This window comes from Odocoileus virginianus, chromosome 20, assembly GCF_023699985.2.
Source record: "Odocoileus virginianus isolate 20LAN1187 ecotype Illinois chromosome 20, Ovbor_1.2, whole genome shotgun sequence".
NCBI classification, from domain to species: domain Eukaryota; kingdom Metazoa; phylum Chordata; class Mammalia; order Artiodactyla; family Cervidae; genus Odocoileus; species Odocoileus virginianus.
Window position 1 is genome coordinate 14995285 of NC_069693.1, and position 21011 is coordinate 15016295.

Genomic DNA, 21011 nt, shown 5'->3' on the forward strand with positions numbered 1-21011 from the left:
GCTTCAGCTTGGGTCCTCTTTCTGGCTAGATCTCTTCGGTCCCGCCCTGCGAAGTTTGACAGCGCCACGCCCATGCCTGCGTTTCATTGGCCGTCATTCCCCTCCTGAGACACACCCCCGGGTTCTTTATGCTTTGCTTCTAACATTTCTGACACCAAGCAGTGGACCCTTCCCTTAGTCCACTGTCAGTGATGGCTCTTCTGACACTCTTAACTGGCTTCTCTCATGAACGCAAGCTTTTCTCCACTCCCTAAGCAGCTCTTCAAAGTCCTGATCCCCACTTTGTCGAGTCCCGACTCAGCCCCTACCCCTGCTCTTGGAATACTAAGAACATTGGCCCATGGATGTTTTTCACTTGCTCAGATGCCTCGCACAAACTCAGTTCTAGTTGTTCCTGTTGTTGACTGAAGCTCAGAAAACACTCTGTAACAATACCTTTTCCAAGAGAACTTGCCATTGGTCATGCCCTCAACAAGGTCCTCGAAGGTACATCCTTGATCCACCCATTCGTTCATTCAAAAACCCTGATCACTTAATTTGTGGATCTATCAGTAACCAAAATGGGGGAAATATACCCTGCCCACATGGAGCTCAAAAGCGAGTGAGAAAAGAGTTTGCAAAATAAATATTTTAAAATATGGATAAAAATTAAGCAGAGATTGGGGAAAGGGAGTGTGAAGGAGGAGTCAATTTACAGCTACTTATTTCAATTTATTGAGCTTCTTGAACTCACTTCCACGACAGGGATTTCCCACATGAAGTACCCTCTGCCTGGAATATTCTTTGCGCCCCCTCCCCCTCATTGAAACACAACTGCAAATTCTTTTACACTCCTCTCCTGAGAAAGTAGAGTCTGCCTTCCCTCCCTCTTGAATCTGGGCAAGACTGTGACAACTTCAACCAACAGAGAATAGGAATGAATAGGAATTGACACTATGTGATTTTCAAGCCTAGGTAGTAAAAGGTAATGCTGTTTCCTCTTTGTCTGCTGGAATGGCTAGCTCTGGAGCCTTGATGCACCGTGTAGAAGCGCAATTCTGCTAAGACAGTTCATGCTTTGTGGAAGCCTAAGCCACAGACTCCGCAAGTGAAGAATCTGCCTGCAATGCAAGAGCCACAGGAGACATGGGTTTGATCCCTGAGTTGGGAAGATCCCCTGGAGTAGGAAACAACAACCCACTCCAATACTCTTGCCTGGGAAATCTCATGGACAGAGGAGTCTGGCGGGCTACAGTCCATGGGGTCACAAAGACTCGGAACACAACTGAGCACATGAACACAAACAAACCACAAAAGAGCCACATGGAGAGACCTTGTATAGACACTACAGTCCAGCTTGGAGTTGTCTGAGTCCTGATGCTGAACTTAGGAGTGAAGAAGCTCCAGAGGTTCCATTCCCAGCTATCAAGCCACCTTTGTCTTCCCAGCTGAACCTCTAGACATCATGGAGCAGAAACGATCTGTCCTCAGCTCTGCCCTGTCCAAATTTTTGACTCATAGAATCTATGAGCATAATAGAATCATTGTTTTGTGCCACTAAGTTTTGGGGGTAGCTTGTAACCTAGAAATAGTCGTTAGGATGACCCTTTGTTAATTATTATATATAATTATTAATTAATTATTAATTCCTACCTATCTCAACTCCTCAGGAATAGTTCTAGGCCCCACTCACCCCACACACACCAGCTAAATCAGATTCTACTGCTATAAACATCTTTTTCTTTCTCCTTATACCTAAAGTAATGCTCAAAATTCTCCAAGCCAGGCTTCAGCAATACGTGAACTTCCAGATGTTCAAGCTGGTTTTAGAAAAGGCAGAGAAACCAGAGATCAAATTGCCAACACCCCCTGGATCATTGAAAAAGTGAGAATTCCAGAAAAACATCTATTTCTGCTGTATTGACTATGCCAAAGCCTTTGACTGTGTGGGTCACAATAAACTGGAAAATTCTGAAAGAGATGGGAATACCAGACCACCTGACCTGACTCTTGAGAAACCTGTATACAGATCAGGAAGCAACAGTTAGAACTGGACATGGAACAACAGACTGGTTCCAAATAGGAAAAGGAGTATGTCAAGGCTGTATATTGTCACCCTGCTTATTTAACATATATGCAGAGTACATCATGAGAAACACTAGGCTGGAGGAAGCAGAAGCTGGAATAAAGATTGCCGGGAGAAATATCAATAACCTCAGATATGCAGATGACACCACCCTTACAGCAGAAAGTGAAGAAGAACTAAAGAGCTTCTTGATGAAAGTGAAAAAGGAGAGTGAAAAAGTTGGCTTAAAGCTCAACCTTCAGAAAACTAAGATCATGGCATCTGGTCCTATCACTTCATGGCAAATAGATGGGGAAACAGTGGAAACAGTGTCAGACTTTATTTTTCTGGGCTCCAAAATGACTGCAGATGGTGATTGAAGCCATGAAATTAAAAGACTCTTGCTCCTTGGAAGGAAAAGTGTGACCAACCTAGACAGCATATTAAAAAGCAGAGATATTACTTTGCCGACAAAAGTCCATCTAGTCAAGGCTATGGTTTTTCCAGTAGTCATGTATGTATGTGAGAGTTGGACTATGAAGAAAGCTGAGCGCCAAAGAATTGATACTTTTGAACTGTGGTGTTGAAGAAGACTCTTGAGAGTCCCTTGGACTGCAAGGAGATCCAACCAGTCCATCCTAAAGGAGATCAGTCCCGGGTGTTCATTGGAGGGACTGATGTTGAAGCTGAAACTCCAATACTTTGGTCACCTGATGTGGAGAGCTGACTCATTTGAAAAGACCCTGATGCTGGGAAAGATTGAGGGCAGCAGAAGTGGATGAAAGAGTATGAGATGGTTGGATGGCATCACTGACACAATGGACATGGGTTTGGGTGGATTCCGGGAGTTGGTGATGGACAGGGGGGCCTGGTGTGCTGCGGTTCATGGGTTCGCAAAGAGCTGGACACGACTGAGCAACTGAACTGAACTGAACTGATATCTAAACAGCCATTTCCTTCTTTTTATTTTATTTAAATGTATGGCTTGTTCATAAAGACTGAAAACAAATACCATGTCTATAACATACAAAAGCTACTTTTTACAGAAATCTATCCTATCCTCTTTTTTGTAAATACAAATATCAACATAATCCTGATTGCATATTTAACACCTTATTATAAAAATTGTCTAACATACAGCAAAGCTGAACAATTTTACACCCATATAACCACCCCAGATACTACCATTAACATTTTACTATATTTGTTTTATCTCACATCTAACTATTACTGTATTCATCTGTTAATTTAACTTTGGATACATTTCATAATAAAGACACTGTATACTGTCCCATAAATACTTCAGCATGCATATCTCTCACTAGAGTTCAATATTTATTTTCCTTTTCAGGTAATATATACCCAATGTAATTCACAATTTCACTGAATTTTAACAAGTACATGTGTGCATTTGTGCTAAGTCGCTTCAATTGTGTTCGACTCTTTGCAATCCCATGGACAGTAGCTCGCCAGGCTCTTTTGTCCTTGAGATTCTCCAGGCAAGAATACTGGAGTGGATTGCCATGCCCTCCTCCAGGGTATCATCCCAAACCGGGGATCGAACTGGCGTTTCTTATGTCTCCTGCATTGGCAGGTGAGTTCTTCATCACTAGCACCACCTGGGAAGCCCCTACCAAGTGCATATACTTTCATAATCCAAATCCTTACCCAGGATGGCAGCTGAACATATTTATACAGCATCCCAGGACTCCCAAAGGAAGTAGGGGGAAAGATTAGGAGAAAACAAGGTGGAGGGCTTCCCTGGTGGCTCAGTGGTTAATAATCCACCTATCAATGCAGGAGACATGGGTTTGGTCCCTGGTCCAGGAAAATCCCACATACCGTGCAGTAACTGAACCTGCGTACCAAAACTACTGAGCCTGTGTTCTAGAGCCAGGGAATCACAACTACTGAGCCCTTGTGCTGCAACTACAGAAGCCCCTGTGCCCTGGAGATTGCGCTCAGCAACAAGACAAGCCACCACAATGAGAAGACTGCACACCGCAACTAGAGAGTGGCCCCTACTCAAGTAGAGGAACGCCTGCTCAGCAATGAAGACCCAGCACAGTCATAAATAAGTAAATAAATCATCTTTTAATTATTTTAAAAAAACAGGTGGAAATTATATCATGTTTTCTAATCTAATTTAGAAAGTTAAAGTAAAATTGCTTCCTTTGCATTCTATTTGTGGAGGCAGTCACAAAGTTCTACCCAGTGTCAAGAAGGAACATGGACTCTATTTTTTTTGATAGGAAATGTGCCAAAGAATTTGCAGACAAAACAATAGGCTTTCCAATAGTCCAGAGAGATGATGATAGTCTAGACCATGGTCAAGGGAGGGGTTAAATTCTGGAGAGACTTTTTAATTTTTTTAGTAAGTGGTGGTGACTCTTATGGTTTCACAGCTTTTATTTATTTAATTGTTTTGGTTGCGCTGGGTCTACTTTGCTGCACTCTGGCTTTCTCTAGTACTCGGGCTTCTTATTGCGGTGACTTCTCTTGTTGCAAAGCGTGGGCTCTAAGCACACAGGCTGCAGTAGTTGCAGCAGGCAGGTTCAGTAGTTGTGGCACAAAGGCTTAGTCACTCTGCTGCCTGTCGAATCTTCGCCAACCAGGGATCGAACCCAAGTCCCCTGCATCTGCAGGTGGATTCCTATCCACTGTACAACCAGGGAAGTCCCTGGAGAGATTTTAAAGGTAGAGGTGATATGACTTGCTGGTCAACTGATTGTGAGGAGAATCAATGACAGCTATTAGGCTTCTGACTTGAGCAGGTGGAAGGATGGAGCTGAGAGCCAGGGAGGAGCAGGTTTAGGGCAAGGATTAAGACCTATGGAGTTTGAGATATTTCTTAGAACTTTTTGTGTGGATGATGAGCAAGTCATGGGATACAGGAACCTAAGGTTCTAGGCTGAAGATAGAAATTGGTTGTAGTACTTGGGTTTTACAATTTGTATGACTTTGTACAGTTCAAAGTTGTCTATCAGAACAGAGACGAGGTTTGGAACCATGAAGCTAGACTGAGTGTAGATAGAAAAGTCAAGGCCTGGGACACCAAAGTGACAGGTGTGAGGCACAATGAGGCACAACCAGATTCGTGAGGAGAAGACTGGGGTTCTGGAAGCTAGGCAAGGAAGTGCTTCAAAGAGTGAGTGGGGATCAGCACACTTAACGCTGCTGCTGGGTCAAGCAGGATGTGGAGGCCTGACCATTGTCTAACACTCTAATGACTACAAGCTTCACACCCACAGAACAGTTCCTTTGGTCTCATCTGAGACAGGAGGACCCACTCCTGAGTTGAAAGTCAGATAAAGTGAGCCCCAGTCTTGCCCAGAACTCCTCTCCTGCCCTCAAAGATGAAACCAAAAGAGACTTGGCTTCAGTGGTCAGAAATAAGAGTTAAGCAGTGCAGAGCAGAGCTAGTGTGGGGGAGGGGAGGGGGGCACAGGGAGCTATTACCCTAAATGAGCAAGACCCTTGGCCTTTTCAAATAACTTCTTTTTCGGAGACAACCTGTAATCTGAAAAAAAATTTTTTTATTAAGAAAAATAGAGTCTGTACAATTCAAAGTCATCTGGCCTCAAGAGAGGCTCCTTCCCTCCTCAGCTGCAGCCTTGGGGATCCGGGGGGGCGACCTGGCTGGAGACCAAGATTCTGGGTCTTCAGGGTGGCCCAGCAGGCAGGCTATTTGAGCATCTACTTTCCTGGAAAAAGGACAGTGGGGTAGAGGTTGAGGTATTTGCTCAGGATTAGGGTCTGGGGTATTAGTATTTTCTGGGAAAGGGGTTCAGGAGAGGTGGGCGCCACATGGCAGTCTCAGAATTCAGGGGCCGGCTGTGTTAAATCCTGGAGATGGTCACCTTTTCTGCCGGCGCAGCGCCGTCCTTTGAATCCTTAGCACCTGCAGTATAGGGTCGTCCTGGAACTCGCTGCCATCGGAGTCTAAGCGGGAAAGGAGCAAGATTCAAGGGGCCGGACTCATAGCGTAATGGACTGCCATTCAGAACACGGCAGCCACGCGCGGCGTGCACACCTGCTCACCTTCCGCAGCCTGCAGAAGTCTGGCAGCTTGGGAGAGCAGGTCTTCTGAGGGGGCGTGGCCAGCAGAGGGTGAGGGCGTGGCAACCACCTCAAGAGACCCCGCCTCGAATGGAGGGGGCGGGGCCTTAACACAAGTGGCCACCACCTCAGCTGGAGGAGGCAGGATCTTGGGCTGCAGACACTTGACTTCAGCCAAGGGAGTGTCTTTGTCCTTCCTAAGCACCGATCCCGCTAGGGGGAGCAGGGTCTTGGCATTCCGAGACCCCGCCTTAGACCGACCCGGTGATTCAGATACAGGAGCCGTGACCTCTGAGCGAGGGGTCAGAGCATGTGTGGCCTTGGCTTTCCGAGGTTCAGCCTCGTGTGGAGGCGGGCCCTCAAGCCGGGGGGGCGTGTCCTCCAGGCTGTCGGGAAACAGCCGAGCCGTCACCACCTGGCCCAGCGCGCCTCTGAGCTGAGGGCCAGGGCCCTCGTGCTCATCCGCGGCCATGACTCGCCCTGAAGACTCCCGGCGTTGGGCTCTCCTTCTCCGAGGCTTGGAGGTCTGCTTCTCGAGCTCCTCTGGGCTGCTTGGTGCAGGGATGGGGGGCCCCTGGGAGGTTGCAGGGGTCGTGGGTGTGGAGGCACGGGGCGCAGGGGCTGAGGCTGGAGGGGCAGGAGTGGAGGCCGGGGGCGCTGGGGTGGAGGCCGGGAGTGTTGGAGGGATGACCCCAAGAGATATCCAGGGACTGGGCTGTGGGGCCCAGAAGAATCCATGGGGACTGGGACCCCAAAAGATGTGTGGAGAGAACCCTAGGGGAATAGGAGGCCTCTCCATGCGGAAAGCTTCCTGGAGACCAGGCGGAACCACACTGCCCCAAAGTGGGATGGAGTTAGACTGGGTTCCCAGGGAACCAAGGGTCTCCGCAGCGGGAGGAGATGGCTGTGGACAGATGGGGGAAGGGACCTGAGAGGGAGAGAAATGGTAGAGAGTCCTCAGTCCCCCTCAGCCTCCCCCTTCCTCCAACTTCCCTTAGGATCCTCCCTCCACCACCCCCAACTCAGGCTCCTCTCTCCTCCATCTCACCGAGGTGGTGAGGGCAGGGGTCTGCGGCAGCACCCAGGTTCCGTCACCCTGGCTTCTTCGAGCTTGTTCAAGTTTCCGCCGCTGCCGCCACTGGTACAGAATGTCATCCTCTGGCCGCAGGGGTGCCTGGGAGGAGGCCGGGGCAGGAGTAGGGATGGAGGCAGGTGCTGGGATTGCTGTGGAGGAAGTAGAGGGAAGGTGAGCAGGTGTGCACGCCGCGTGTGGCTGCCGTGTTCTGAATGGCAGTCCATTACGCTATGAGTCAGGCCCCTTGAATCTTGCTCCTTTCCCGCTTAGACTCCGATAGCAGCGAGTTCCAGGACACACACCCTTTGAGTACCAGGTTATTCAGACATGCTCTTCAGATACTGTCCCAAGTCCCCTGCAGATGGGGAAATGGGGAAAGGGGCAGAATCAGAGAAGAGAGCCCTCATGGGCTTCAACCTGTCATCATTTGATTCTTCATCATCAACAAATATCACTGAGCCCTTACTATGTGCCAGGCACTGTTCTGGACACGGTAATCACAGCAGGGACCAGGGCAGATCTTCCAGAATCTGCCCACATCTCCCCACTTTACTGTCCTCACCTGCCAACCCCATAGCAACTTCCTCCTTTGCTGGGAGCCGGCACACGAGATCCCACCCATGACAAGGTCATGAGGGAGAAAATCTGACAGGCAAGGCAGATCAGGTTTTCAGGGGTTTCGAAAAGGCCAGCTCATGAGATCCCACCCATGACAAGGTCAAGAGGAGAAAGCCTGACAAGCAAGGCAGATCAGGTTTTCAGGGATTTCGAAAAGCTGCCCCCGGCGCTCACCTTAAAGATGATATCTGTCTTTCTGACGCCTGCCTCAATAGACTACTCTCTAATTTCTGTGACACAGGCAGAAGGCCTTCCCCGATCTCTTTCCAAATAAGAATCAACTTAGAACTTTAATCAATAAGTTTCCCAGGTGTGGTGGTATTTTAAGAGATTATCCAGGGTGAAAGGAGTGTTTTAATTTAAACTCCTTTGCTGGTATTTTAGTTTGTTTGGCAAAAGCATTTATGCCCTTGGTACTAATATGCATGATTGCTTATAATACCCTAATCATAAAATAACATAAAGAACCTGATCATATAAAGGCCCTAATAGACATAGAGCCCTTCGGGGGGTGAGGAAGTCCTATTAGAAAACACAAGAAAAATTATTCTAAAGGTGGTTATTGGGTTGACGTTTGTTTGCGGTGTTTTGCTTGCTGTGTTTTTGCTTTTAATGTGCTAAGGTTGTGTTATAGAAACCATTGTTAATATAGTTAAAGATCTAGAGAAATAAGAACTTAGCCCTAGTGTGGTAACAATGAAATGGTTGTTAATTGTCAGCCAGGAGTGCTAGGCAGAAGCTGCCTCACCAAAGTCACAGAGTCAGTGTGGGGTAAACTTCTTAGATAAATGCAACTGACAACTTCTGCAGAAGGATTAATTTTTATTAACAAGGTTATACTTCTACTCTGTACTGTTGCCCTATGAGACTGCTACCTTTCAGTTAAGATCACCATAGAAATGGAAAATAGGTTTACATTCACCTGACTTGCATAAAATGTTAATAGGCCCAAGGCCAGAAGATAATGTACAAGACCCTCATAAACAAAGAAGTATGCAGAAAACACCCTGGTTTCGTGAAGAACAAGCTGATGTAATGTTAAACTATCTTGCCCTTAGAAATGTACTAATTTAGGGTATAAAAGCCACGGTAAAAAATAAAGCATTGCCAGACTCTGCCAGACCCTGCAAACACACCCGTCTGGTCATTCTTGCCCTCGCCCTCACCCTCGCCCTCGCAGACTTGGCCCTATCAAGGCTGGTCTCACGTGTCTTCTCTCTCTCTCTCGCCAACGCCATTCATCCTGAGGGTATCCCCTGGATCCTGCCGAGGCTGGACCCCGGCACTACTTGGCTTCCCTTCTCTTCCATCCTCCCAAACTGCCTCCATCCACAGTCCAGGGAGCCTGAACACCTGAGTCAGGTCAGGGCCCTCCTGATTTAGAATCTTCCCTGGGCTGCACCTCTCTCCTGGTAAAAAGCATGTCTTTGTACTTGTGGTTCCCTTTGCCTGGAAGGCTCTTCACTTATGCGTCCACAGGGTTAACTCCAAGTCCTTCAGGTATTTGCCCAAGTACCACCTTCTTCATGAGGCCATCCCTGGCTGCCCTATTCAAAATTGCAATAGCCCAGCCCTACCACCCTCCATCCTCTTTCCTGTTCCATTTTCCTCCTTAGCACCTATCACCTTCTAACTACTAAAGATCACACGTCTTTGCTTATTTATTGTTCATCTCTCCCTCCACAATGCCGGCTACACAAGGACAGCAGTTTTTATCTGCCAGGCTGTTACCATATCCCCAGTGTCAAGAATAGGGCCTGGTGTCAGCATATGTGGCATAAAGGCAAAATGGAAAATAAATATATGCAAAATTGTGCTCCATCCCAGTGCCCAGCACTGTCCTGGGGATGCAGCAGGGACTAAGGGCAGGATCACACCTATCCTCAGGCCTGTGGGACAAAGGGACATCATTTCCCATCATCCAGGGCATCACTGCATGAGTCATGATCAGTATGGCAATCATTCTGTCTCAGAAGCCCTACCTACTAATGCTGCACAGAGAAGGGGAAGCAGGGTAGGGGACAGCATCTAGGACCTCTCCTCCCCTCCCCTCTATATCCTGTGATTCTACTTCCAGACCTGGCCACTTCCCTCTACTCTGCTCCTCAGGCTCTGGCCCAACCCAAACTACCAGAGTCTGTCTCTCACCAGGTATTCATAGCAGCCATAGGGAGTTTGCTAATACCTGGTAAAGATCTTGTCCCTGCCTTGCTCACAACCCTCCTGTGGCTCCCCAGTAGATCATGACCAAATGCCTCACATGGCTATGCAGCCCCATGTAATCTGACCCCTGCCAATATCTTCCACCTTATCTCACACTACCCTTAGCCCTGGTTCTTGCCTTTTTTAATTCATTATCTGCATTGTGCTCCCTCCCATCTCAGGTCCTTTGTATAGGCTACAGGGCTATAGTCCTCATTTTCATCATTCAGGTCTCCACTTAGATACCACCTCTTCCAGGAAGGCCTTCTCTGATGTCCCAGTATCACAAGTCTCTCCTGCATGACCTTCATTTCTACTTATATTTGTTTGTGGAGTTATGCAGGTATTCTGTGCCCACACTCACTATTCTGTAAGGACCATGAAGGTGAGACCATGTATGGTTGGTTCACTAAGGAATCCCCAATCTCGAGCACAGGCTTCACACACAACATGTATTCAATGTGTGTTACATAAAAGAATATATACATTTACTCTGCAAAAAACTTATGAAGTATGTAGTAGGTTTATCCTTATTTTACAGATGAGGAAACTGAGGATCAGGAAGAAGTGAATAAAAAGAGAAGCTTGGAAGGATCAAAGAATCAGGGGAGGGCTTGGGCAAGATCATTCAACATGCACAAATAGCACTCTGTTCTCTCTGCTTGCCTGTCCCCACTCATTGGAGTCCCATGAGATATGGAGAGAATCTTTCCTGGCTACCACTGCATCCCAGGAACTGGGGCACAGAGTAATAGTAACAACAGTGATGACAGAAATAGTAACCCACGTCTTTAACCCAACCTCTGAAATCTTGGGGGTAGAAATTTGAGAGTTCAACACTTTGCATGTTTTAGTAAAGTTGCTAGGTATGTACAGGGTTGACAGGGGTCTGGGCCAGAACATCAGACTCAAACACACTGGTATATAGTTGAACAGTATGAAATTGCCATTATTCAACCATTTTTTACTTACAAAGACAAAAATTTCATAAGATGCATGGTAGTATGAATATTTACTCCCTGACTTCAGACTATACTACAAAGCCACAGTAATCAAAACAGTATGGTACTGACACAAAAACAGGCACAGATGAATAGAATAGATCAAAGCACCCAGAAATGAACCCACATACTTATGGTCAGTTAATCTACAACAAAGGAGGCAAAAATATACAATGCAGAAAAGACAGTTTCTTCAATAAGTTCTGCTAGGAAAAGTGGACAGCTACATGTAAGAATATTAGAATACTTTCTCCCACCACATACAAAAATGAACTCAAGATGGATTAAAGACCTAAATGTAAGATCTGAGCCATAAAACTCCTAGAAGAAAACATAGGCATGGCATAGCAATATTTTTGTAGATCTATCTCCTAAGGCAAAGGAAACAAAAACAAAAATAAATGAATGGGACCCTGTTAAACTTAAAAGCTTTTGTACAGCAAAGGAAACAATCAACAAAACAAAAAGACAACCTATTGAATGGGAGAAAACATTTGCAAGTGATATGACTGACAAGGGATTAATAGCTCATACAACTTAACATTATTAAAAAAAAACTTAATTAAAAGATGGGTAGAATCTGCCTGAGGACAACTGAGGCCACTTCCTGGGTGCCTGGGCTCGCTGCCCAGCAGCCCCCAATGGCAAGCGGCCCTGCCCATGGTCCCTGGCTTTCCACGGGGTTTGTGGCTGTGGTGGGGGGGAGGGGGCGTTGGTGCAGGTGGAAGCAGGCTCACATGTGGAGAAGCACTAGACAACAACCCCCACCTCACTTTGTATTCCTCCTCTTACTCTGAGCTATGACTAACTTTAGCCCTGTACATATGGCAGCTCTTCTGATGCAGAGACTATTTTATCAACGTCAGCGCCATCCCCATAGGATGACTCCACGGGTGTTTCCAGACTCAGGCTCTGATGGACGAAATAAAAATGTTTTGTTTTTTTTTAAAAAAAAAAAGATGGGCAGAAGACCTGAACAGACACTTTTCCAAATAAGACAGATGGCCAACAGGCACATTAAAAGATGCTCAACATTACTACTCATCAGAGAAATGCAAATCAAAACCACAATGAGATAATCACCTCACATCTGTCAAAATAGCTATCATCAAAAAGACCACAAATAACAAATGCTGGCAAAGATGTGGAGAAAAGGGAACACTTGTACAGTGTTTATGGGAATGTGTTTAAATTGGTACAGCTCCTATGGAAAACAGCATGGAGATTCCTCAAAAAACTAAAAATAGAACTATCATACAATCCAGCAATTCCACTCCTGGGTATATATCTGAAGAAAATTAAAACAGTAATTTGGAAAGATACATGCACCCCAACAGCAGCATTATTTACAATAGCTATAATACAGAAGCAACTTTGGTGTTCATCAACAGATGAATGGATAAAGAAGCTGTGGTATATATACACAATGGAATATTATCCATTAAAAAAGAATGAAATTCTACCATTTGCAACAACACAAATGGTTCTTTTCTGGGGTGGGGTGAAGATATTATGCTTAGTGAAATAAGTCAGACAGAGGAAGATGAATACCATATTTTATCACTTATATGTAGAATTGAAAGAATAAAACAAATGAATATAACAAAACAAACTGACTCACAGATATAGGGAACAAACTAGTGGTTAGGTGAGAGGCAAGCAGGGGAGGGGTAGGATAGGGACAAGGGATAAGAGATAAAAACTACTGTGTATAAAATAAATAGGCTACAAAGATATATTGTGGAACACAGGAAGATAGCCAATCTTTTAGAATATAGAGTTGGCCAAAAAATTTGTTTGGTTTTAAGTGAAAATAAAAGAGAATAATGTAGTCACTAACCAAATGAACTTTTTGGCTAATCTAATAACGTTAAGAGCTTCCCTGGTGGCCAAGTGATAAAGAATCTGCCTGCAATGCAGGAGGTATGGATTCTATTCCTGAGTTGGGAAGATCCCCTGGAGAAGGAAATGGCAACCCACTTCAGTATTCTTGCCTGGGAAATCCCATGGGCAAAGGAGCCTGGTGGGCTACAGTTGGTTACTAAATCACCATCTCCACAAATAACTTCAAATGGAGTATAATCTCTAAACATTTGAATTACTATGTCGTCCACCTTAAACTAATAGAATATTGTCAGTCAACTATGCCTCAATAAAAAAGGATGACTTCATCCTAAATGAGATAGATATATAAATACTCTTCATATTGTTTAGGTCAAATTTTGCTGCCAAATCAGCTGTGGTGCCAAATTTGCAACAAGCCTTCTGATTTTGGAGCTTCGTGTTCATAACTGCAGACAGGATGCAGAGAGAAATTGCACACTCATGGGAGCTACTGTGTATGCTTTCTTAATTTTTTGGCCACGGCTCATAGCATGCGGGATCTCAGTTCCCTGATCAGGGATTGAAACCGCACCCCCTGCATTGGCAGTGTGGAGTCTTAACCACTGGACCACCAGGAAGGTCCTCCCATGATAGGTACTGTTAACGGAGCCATGCTACGTGCTCCATGTATTCACCAACTCTTTTTAATCCTCATGACACCTACAGCAGGGGAATACAGTTATTATCCCTGTCTTGCAGTTGGGTCAACAAGGTGCAGAGAAGCCCAAGGTCACAGCGCGGTAAGTTGAAACGTTGGAATTTGCACCCAGACTGCCCTCATCCTCGCCTCCCAGAACTTACCGTGTGCCTTGAGGTCAGGGTCCTTGATGGAATCAGGAGTGAAGGTCATGGAGAAGGGAGAGAGGCCATCAGAGCTGACGGGGAATGAGGAGCTGCCGCCATCGTTGGGGCTGAGCGAGGAGGTGGAGGAGACGGAGGCCGTGCTGGAGGGAGAAGGCAGAAGTGAGGCCACAGGGATCTCAGAGGCAGCGGCCTGGGTCCAGAGAGGGAGGACTGGAGAGGATGATGTGGGCGGGAGAGGCACCTGCGTTTGAGCAGCCTGGCAGCTCTGCTTTGCAAGCTCAGTGTCTCCAAGTCCAGCAGGGATGAGTTCCATGTGTTGAGACTCTGTGAGGTGAGAGGGGTCAGAGGCCAGCCCCCATCACAAAGGCTTCTGGGAGAGGGGCTCTGGACAGAGGGCCTGAATGCAGGTCTACCTTCCACCTGGCACCCTCACATGCTGGCTGACAATCTGCTCCTCCTCTTTAGGGAAGACAGACAGATCCCTCTGTGGATCCATAACCCTCAGTGCAGTCATTGCTATAGCAGAAGGGTTGACCCTACCTTCCTGATCAGGCCTGGCTAGACACAGTGTTCTGTCTGCCAGTTCACGGTGCTTGGCCAGAGATGAGCGAATGAGAGTAAGTCCTGGGGCTTTGGATGGAGCTATTGGAAAAGCTTTTTCTTTTCACTGCAGTAATCAAGTATATCAGACGCCTACAGCTACTGGAGACATCTTAGCTATTTTGAGGGGAAATCCTACCTGAGATTGAGCCAAACAAGGAGGAACTGAAAGCCATTCGAGTTGAGTTCCTCCCAATATTGTTCAATCACCTGGATTCAGCTATGCCCAAAAGCATCTAGTTTTGGATTTCTTGATTGCACTAACAAAGCCTCCCTTTTTTGTTTAGGCTTCCTTGAATTGGGGGTTGACTCTAATGCTAACTACATGTTTGTTTGGTTATTTTCCTTCTTCTTTTTTGGCTAAGCCATGCAGTGGCATATAGGATCTAATTTCCTGACCAAGGGTTGAACCTGCGCACCCTGCATTGGAAGTGGAGAGTCTTAACCACTAGATCACCAGAGAATTTTTGACTCTAGTTCTACCTCAGGGCTGGTGCTATCAGTCCAGGCATGGAGGGAAAAAAGTGGGTGGCAGTGTCACCTGCTTTATTTCCTGAAGGGGTGCCATAGCCTTAGCCTTCGATGCACTGGCCATCTTAGCATGAGTCAGGACTGCTGTGTTGGGTCTTCCTCCTGGTTCACGGGCTCCTGCTGAGATGCCCCAGTTGATTTAGTGAGGGGCAGGCAGAGGAGCTGCTGGGGGTATTGCTCAGGAGGAGATGAGACTGAAGCAGGTACCTGCTGCAAGTTGACTGCCAGGGTCTGAAGATTCAGGCTGCAGCCACCAAAAGTCAGCTGGAGTTGGGCCTGCAGACTGGCGTTCTTCTCGGCTTGTGGGCCGAGCCTGTCGGAACCGGTTTATGTACCTGTGAGCATCAGAGAATTGCGAGGTGGGTGGGATGAGGAGCACCCAATAATAATAACAATAATAATCACAATAGTCAATGTATATGTAGCACCATAGCAACACTTGGTAGTTGATCCTCAGCATCTGTTCTCCTTTCTTATACAGTAATGCAATATTATGTAAGATGATATAACCCTGGGCACATAGCCACTCTTCTATAAATACATTTGCCAGATGCCCTTGCCGCTTTATGGCCATGTATATTCCTGACCACAAGATGCAATTCTGGAAAGTGGATGTGGCTGGGAGCCATTATGGGCCATGAAGGAAAGGCTAACAGCCTAGGGAAGGGAGAGCAACAAGAGAGAAGGAAATTGTGTCTCTGACACCTCAGTTAGGGGCTGCCATATCAGCCCTGGTTGCTTCTGCCTGGACTGTTAGGTGAGGGAGACATATTGATAAACACTCTTGTTTAAGGCACGATTCATTTGGGACTCCTTGTTATAGCAGCTGAACTTGGATCCTACAAATCCAAGTACTCACTATGTGGCTCACTATTGTTTGTTACAGATGCAGTCCTGATAGTAATTCATTGAAAACTTGAAACAGACCCAGAACATGTGTGTTATTAATATCCTCAATTTATAGCTGAAGAAACTGAGGCCAGGATTGTACAGTGATAAAGCCTGGATTTGAACCTAGCTTCAGAGTGCTTGGTAACATGAATGAAGCATGGTCCTAAAAGTGCAGCTCTGGCTAGGATGATTATTATGTCTGGCCCCTCACACTGATCCAAACACTTCTTTTCCCTGAGAGCTACTGGAACTTACTTGGCCACCACGGAGTCCCCACTGTCAGTCACGGTGGGTGGTGGAGAGGCTCTCATCTGGCCCTCAGTGCTGCTGGGTGGGGAAGGGGTCCCTGAGCTGGATGGCCAGGATTCCTCAAACAGCTCAGGGGAGCTGGGGCCTGTGGCCAGAGCCTTGGAAGCTTCTGGAAGTTTGGATCTCTGGGATCTGGATGGGCTCAGGGTCTAAGATACAGGAGGTGAAGAGAAGAAAAAGTGGGGCTGAGGAGTCATTCCTGTAGGGAAACGAAGACACATACGAAGTCTCAGTCCAGAGGGGAGGAAACACATCCCATAATGGCAACAACTCAGAGTGACTGGGGAGGTGACAAGGGATTTAGGTGGTGGAGGACAAGGGCAAGGCCATGGGGAAGAGGAGAGGCCGTCTTTTAATCTCTCACCCCCATCTCTCATCACGTCTTCCTTCCCTCTAGTCGCCACTCCCTTGTTACTGGCTGGCACACAGCACTCTCTGTGGGGTGTCCTCACCTGGGGGTGCCAGGTCTGGCTTCAGGCTGGCCAGTAGTGGCTTCAAACCACACTACGGTTCCCACGGAATCCTGGAAGAGACGAACTATAATTTCCATGAAGCACCACCGTACATTTAAGATAATAACACTGGAGGCGCGATTCCCACCAATCCTTGGAGCAGTCTCAAAAGAGAACCCGGGAACTGTTGGTTGGTGATTCGTAACCCTGGATCCAGTCTAAGAAGAGTCTTTTAAAAATACAGAGGCGTGATCCTCACCCAAGATCAAAAGAATCAGAATGTCTGGAAGGGGAGCTGGGCATCTACATACATCTGTTTCGCAGAGCTCCAGGTGATCCTGAAGTGGAGGTCAGGAGAAGAGCCAAGGCTAAATCCTATCACAGTATATTTCCCATAAGTCCTTGGGACACTAAGGAGAGGGGTAGATGGGTAACAATTCCTATAGTCACTGGGCTCCGCCTAAGCAAGACACCCGTGACAGTCTGGGAGCAAATTCAAAATTACGAATCTTAATTCCCAAGGTGCCGCCGGACACTTTTAGAGGAAAAAAAAAAAGCTCTTAGGGCCACTTAGCGGAACGTAAAACGTTATGGAACCCCCGGAGTGGTAAAGTCTAAGGTCGGAGCCGCTTAAGGCTGGGGAGCATCTTGGGAGTTGTAGTTCCAGTACGGTTGAGCACACTTGACTCCGGCCCGTAGCAAACCTGATCTTAGGCTGTGTGACTCTCACCCTTGATCCTCCCCAGGCCTCCTGTAATCCATCACCTTCGGTCCATCCTGCAGCTACCTCGCCGATTCCGCCTGCTCTGCTCGGTCACGGGACTCACCCGGAGCGCATCTTTGTCGCTTAGCAATACCATATAACCCCGCCCCTCTTTGGGACTGCCGGCGCGGGAAGAGAGCGGTCTCTAAGGCGACCAATGATAGAGAGGAAAATAAAAGTAATTGGACAATGGCCAAAGGGAGGTGTCTCACAATTGGCTGTAACGGGAATGAGAGGGCATGTTTGATTGGGGAACGGTAGCGAGCTGCAGTAATTGGCAAGCCCATGGACCAATGGAAAGGATCCGAGGCTGGGCCCGCAGTTAGGAGGAGGTTCCAATGCACTCTCTTTGCTGTAGATGTGTATTCTAACCACTCCCCCTCTTGCTGTCTAAATCTCATCCAGATTCCAATCTAACTACGGATTTTCCCGTTGCAGGCGCCATCAGGGAGCCTACCCCCTCTCTAACCGCCGTCCCTTCATCAGTCCAGAAGTCTACCAGTCCCCCTCCCCGATCTTCTAACCACTTCCGTCTTGCTCCAGGAGCAGCTGGTTGCTCCAAGTGCCAAGCCTGGGCTCCCGGCCGAGGTGGCTGGATCATAACGAGCTATTTCGGGCCCCAGCGTGCGGCCCCCGGGGGGCCAGCCTGGACTGTTCTTGCCCGCGCCCCCTGGCTGCTGCTCACCTGGCAGACCCCGCTGTCCTGCGCACCCGAGGCTGAGTCAGACGCACAGAATTAGGCCCGGCTTGACAGGGGTTGGGTCCAGGGCCCTGCTCAAATGGGAATAGGGTCTGTTCTGTGTCCTCCTGACAGCCTGGCCCAGCTACAGCATTCCCTCTACCCAGAAATCTTCTTCCAAGACCGGCATCTGCGTCATCCTCAGAGCACCTTCGGGGCGGGGGTGGATTAAAGGGACTGGGAATTCTTTGGTGGGTTTTTCAGGCTGTAGGTCCCAAACGCCACGCTTGCACCCCACTTTGGCAAGGCTCCGCCTCCTCAACCTTAGTTTTTCTTTCGGGAAATTAGGGAATGATACCTCGCTGGCATCCAGCAGGCGCTTAATAAATGGCCAAGTCATTGTTGGGCTGTCTAAATAAGGCTCTATTAATGGCCGGCTCTGGCCGCGGTCCCAATGTCCCCGGGCGGCCCGCCGAGGGGCGGACACAGGGCGTATTATAAAGCAGCGGCAGCCCTCGCTGGAGCACTGCGGAGCCTAGGGCAACGGCGGAGCAGAATGGAGATCCCGGTGCCTGTTCAGCCGTCTTGGCTGCGCCGCGCCTCGGCCCCTTTGCCTGGGCTGTCGGCTCCCGGGCGCCTCTTCGACCAGCGCTTCGGCGAGGGGCTGCTGGAGGCCGAGCTGGCTGCGCTCTGCCCTGCCGCGCTGGCCCCCTACTACCTGCGCGCACCCAGCGTGGCGCTGCCTACCGCCCAGGTGCCAGACCTGGGGGAGGGGCGGTAACCCAACTGCTTCCGAGGCTGGGGTACTCGGTCACCCTGAGCGGGGTAAAGGAAAGTCCCTTGACTTTGAGCGGGGTGGAGAGTCCGGCCGGCCACTCAGAGGGGCTTCCGGAATTCCCTGAGTATGGATTCTCAGAGGTCGTTTTCCTGAATCGGGTGGGAGGGCCCAGTCGGTGTGAGGAGGGTCTCAAGTCCCAGAGGAGTGTAAGGGCTGGGTCCCTAATCGGGTGGGGACGCTCACTCTGAAGGGGTGTCTTGGTGATTCTGAAGGAGGTTGGGGGCCCACGGAATCTGGGGGAAAGGGGGAGCCCAGTCATTCTGAAAGGCGTGGGGCTCCCAGTGATTCCGGGGGCGGGGGGGAGGGAATTTTTTTGTTATTCTTGATGAAGAGAGTTTGGGGGCTGTGGGTGGTGACTGTGTGTGTCTCATGGAGAGGCAGAGGGGAAGGAGGGTCCTGTAACTTGAGAAAGGGGGGTCTGGACACTCAGAAGAGGGGAAGGAGTACTAATAACTGCTGAGGGCTCAAGCAATCTCATAACTCGAGCGGGAGGGTAGAAAGAGGACTCTGGAGACTCGGGGAGGAGGCTTCTTGGCGATTTCTGGCGGAGGTGGAGCAGTAAGGGCCCCAGGGGCTCTGAGGGGAAGGGGGCTGAGGAGTCAGTGCCCAGAAGGATACACGGACTACGAGGCTGTTGACTCTGGGGGAGCCGGCAGCCCTCCCCTGTGAGGGCAGCTGTCCCTGGCCTTGGAGGGCAAGGGATGGGCCCTCATCACCCTGGATGAGGGGGGAACCCCAGTGGCTACAGGGGGAGGGATGATGCTAGTTATTCTGGGTAAAGAGGTCCTCGGGGGCTAAGAGTGGGAAAGAGGACGCCCCAGTTCCGGAGGCCAGGATAGGCTGAAGGGGAGCCGAGGGGAGGGGCCTTGATGGGCCCCGGGAGCCGCGCCCCGCCCGATGACCATCAGGTTGTGCGCAGGTATCGACCGACCCCGGGCATTTCTCGGTGCTGCTGGATGTGAAACACTTCTCACCCGAGGAAATTGCCGTCAAGGTGGTTGGTGACCACGTGGAGGTTCATGCGCGCCACGAGGAGCGCCCGGTGAGCCCGCTGGCGGGGGCGGGGCCAGAACGAGTAGGCGGGATCCGCAGGCGGGAGGGGCGGGGCACCTACGGGAACCTGGCGGAGACTCTCAAGCCTCTCTCCCTCCAGGATGAGCACGGATACATTGCGCGAGAGTTCCACCGCCGCTACCGCTTGCCGCCTGGCGTGGACCCTGCGGCCGTGACGTCCGCGCTGTCCCCCGAGGGCGTCCTTTCCATCCAGGCCGCACCTGCGCCGGCCCAGGCCCCACTGCAGTCGCCGCCCGGGGCGGCTGCCAAGTAGGGGTCAGGGGACACGTGAACCCTGGGAGCCGCCTCAGCGCCCCCGCCCTTTTAAAGCCGACCTGACTCCGCCCAACCAGATGTCCCCAGCGCGCGCCAAGACTATCCGCTCACCCAGTCTGGGATCTGCCTTGAACCTTCCAACCTACTCATCCCTGATAACTTACTTTCCACTGACACTCCGGTTCTCACACCCTCTCGTACTTTCAAATCTCCAGACACCTCTCTTAACTTCCAGACCCTACAAGCACAATCCCTCAGCTAGTCTCTCATCCCCACCAACACCACTTGGCATATAACCCCACTTCAAACTCCCTATTTCCGTTTGACTTTTCTAGGAAAACATCCCCTCACCCCATTTCAATCCCACACACCACCAAAGATTATGGTGTAGACAGCCTTGCCCCCACCCTAGGCCAGTCAAGTATAATCCCCTCTTCTCAGATGTCCAAGACCCTGCACAGACCTCCTACCCTGGACCATCCTGGCCTGGTCCCCAAGACTGGATCCTTCCCCTCATTCCAACCAGATACACCACTTCTCCTCACCCTCTCCCTCCAACCCATTTTCTAACCTGAAACCTCAGCCAGCCACTCCCAGATCCTTGAACCCCTTTTCTGATCCTACCCGTGTACCCCTATTCTAAGCCAACCAGAACCCTCAACCTCAAATTGTATAGATACCCATCCCTCCTCCCCAGAGTCTGCACAGATATCCTACACTATCCAGAACTCCTCAGTCACTCTGTCTTGACCCCCCAAATCTCCAACCACACCACCCCTCCCCTTATTCTCCAAGACCCAACCAAGCAGCCACTTTCTTTAACTCCCTATAATCTTTCTCCCTCCTCAAATTCCCTGATGCCCCATCCCCCCACCTAGGCCCACTCCCCCAATAAATGTGCTAGAGCTATGCCAACTGCTTTATGTCTGATC

General features: G+C 49.0%; 2 protein-coding genes across 4 annotated transcripts; one reads left to right on the top strand and one right to left on the bottom strand.

The window, feature by feature from the left end:
• Positions 1–5560: 5560 nt before the first annotated feature.
• Positions 5561–17164, bottom strand: PROSER3 (proline and serine rich 3). Of its 3 annotated transcripts, none has more exons than XM_070451763.1 (10): positions 16383–17164; positions 15965–16167; positions 15026–15153; positions 14829–14938; positions 13929–14011; positions 13685–13827; positions 7152–7327; positions 6078–7031; positions 5905–5986; positions 5561–5748 (listed from the first exon to the last, which is right to left on the bottom strand). In XM_070451763.1, exons 1-9 carry the CDS (start codon positions 16386–16388, stop codon positions 5939–5941), a joined length of 1851 nt encoding a protein of 616 aa, XP_070307864.1. In that variant the 5' UTR covers positions 16389–17164; the 3' UTR covers positions 5561–5748; positions 5905–5938. The 3 variants fall into 3 exon arrangements, with proteins under 3 accessions (XP_070307864.1, XP_020727446.2, XP_070307863.1); XM_020871787.2 differs by having other exon boundaries at positions 6086–7031; positions 14829–14935; positions 16383–17163; XM_070451762.1 differs by having other exon boundaries at positions 6086–7031; positions 16383–17163.
• Positions 17165–18172: 1008 nt separating this feature from the next.
• Positions 18173–20989, top strand: HSPB6 (heat shock protein family B (small) member 6). Its single transcript, XM_020871792.2, has 3 exons — positions 18173–18666; positions 19670–19792; positions 19904–20989. The coding sequence occupies exons 1-3, from the start codon at positions 18367–18369 to the stop codon at positions 20075–20077; spliced, it is 597 nt and encodes a 198-aa protein (XP_020727451.1). The 5' UTR covers positions 18173–18366; the 3' UTR covers positions 20078–20989.
• Positions 20990–21011: the final 22 nt, after the last annotated feature.

Bases quoted from the DNA above. Each gene is read 5' to 3' on its own strand.
- HSPB6 (XM_020871792.2), top strand. From the start codon at position 18,367: ATGTCCCCGGGCGGCCCGCCGAGGGGCGGACACAGGGCGTATTATAAA. The intron at 18,667-19,669 runs GTGCCAGACCTG...GGTTGTGCGCAG, and splicing joins TGGCGCTGCCTACCGCCCAG to GTATCGACCGACCCCGGGCA. The intron at 19,793-19,903 runs GTGAGCCCGCTG...CTCTCCCTCCAG, and splicing joins CGCGCCACGAGGAGCGCCCG to GATGAGCACGGATACATTGC.
- PROSER3 (XM_070451762.1), bottom strand. The intron at 14,012-14,828 runs GTGACACTGCCA...CTCACCTCACAG, and splicing joins CCCTTCAGGAAATAAAGCAG to AGTCTCAACACATGGAACTC. The intron at 5,749-5,904 runs GTGACCATCTCC...TCCTTTTTCCAG, and splicing joins GCGCTGCGCCGGCAGAAAAG to GAAAGTAGATGCTCAAATAG.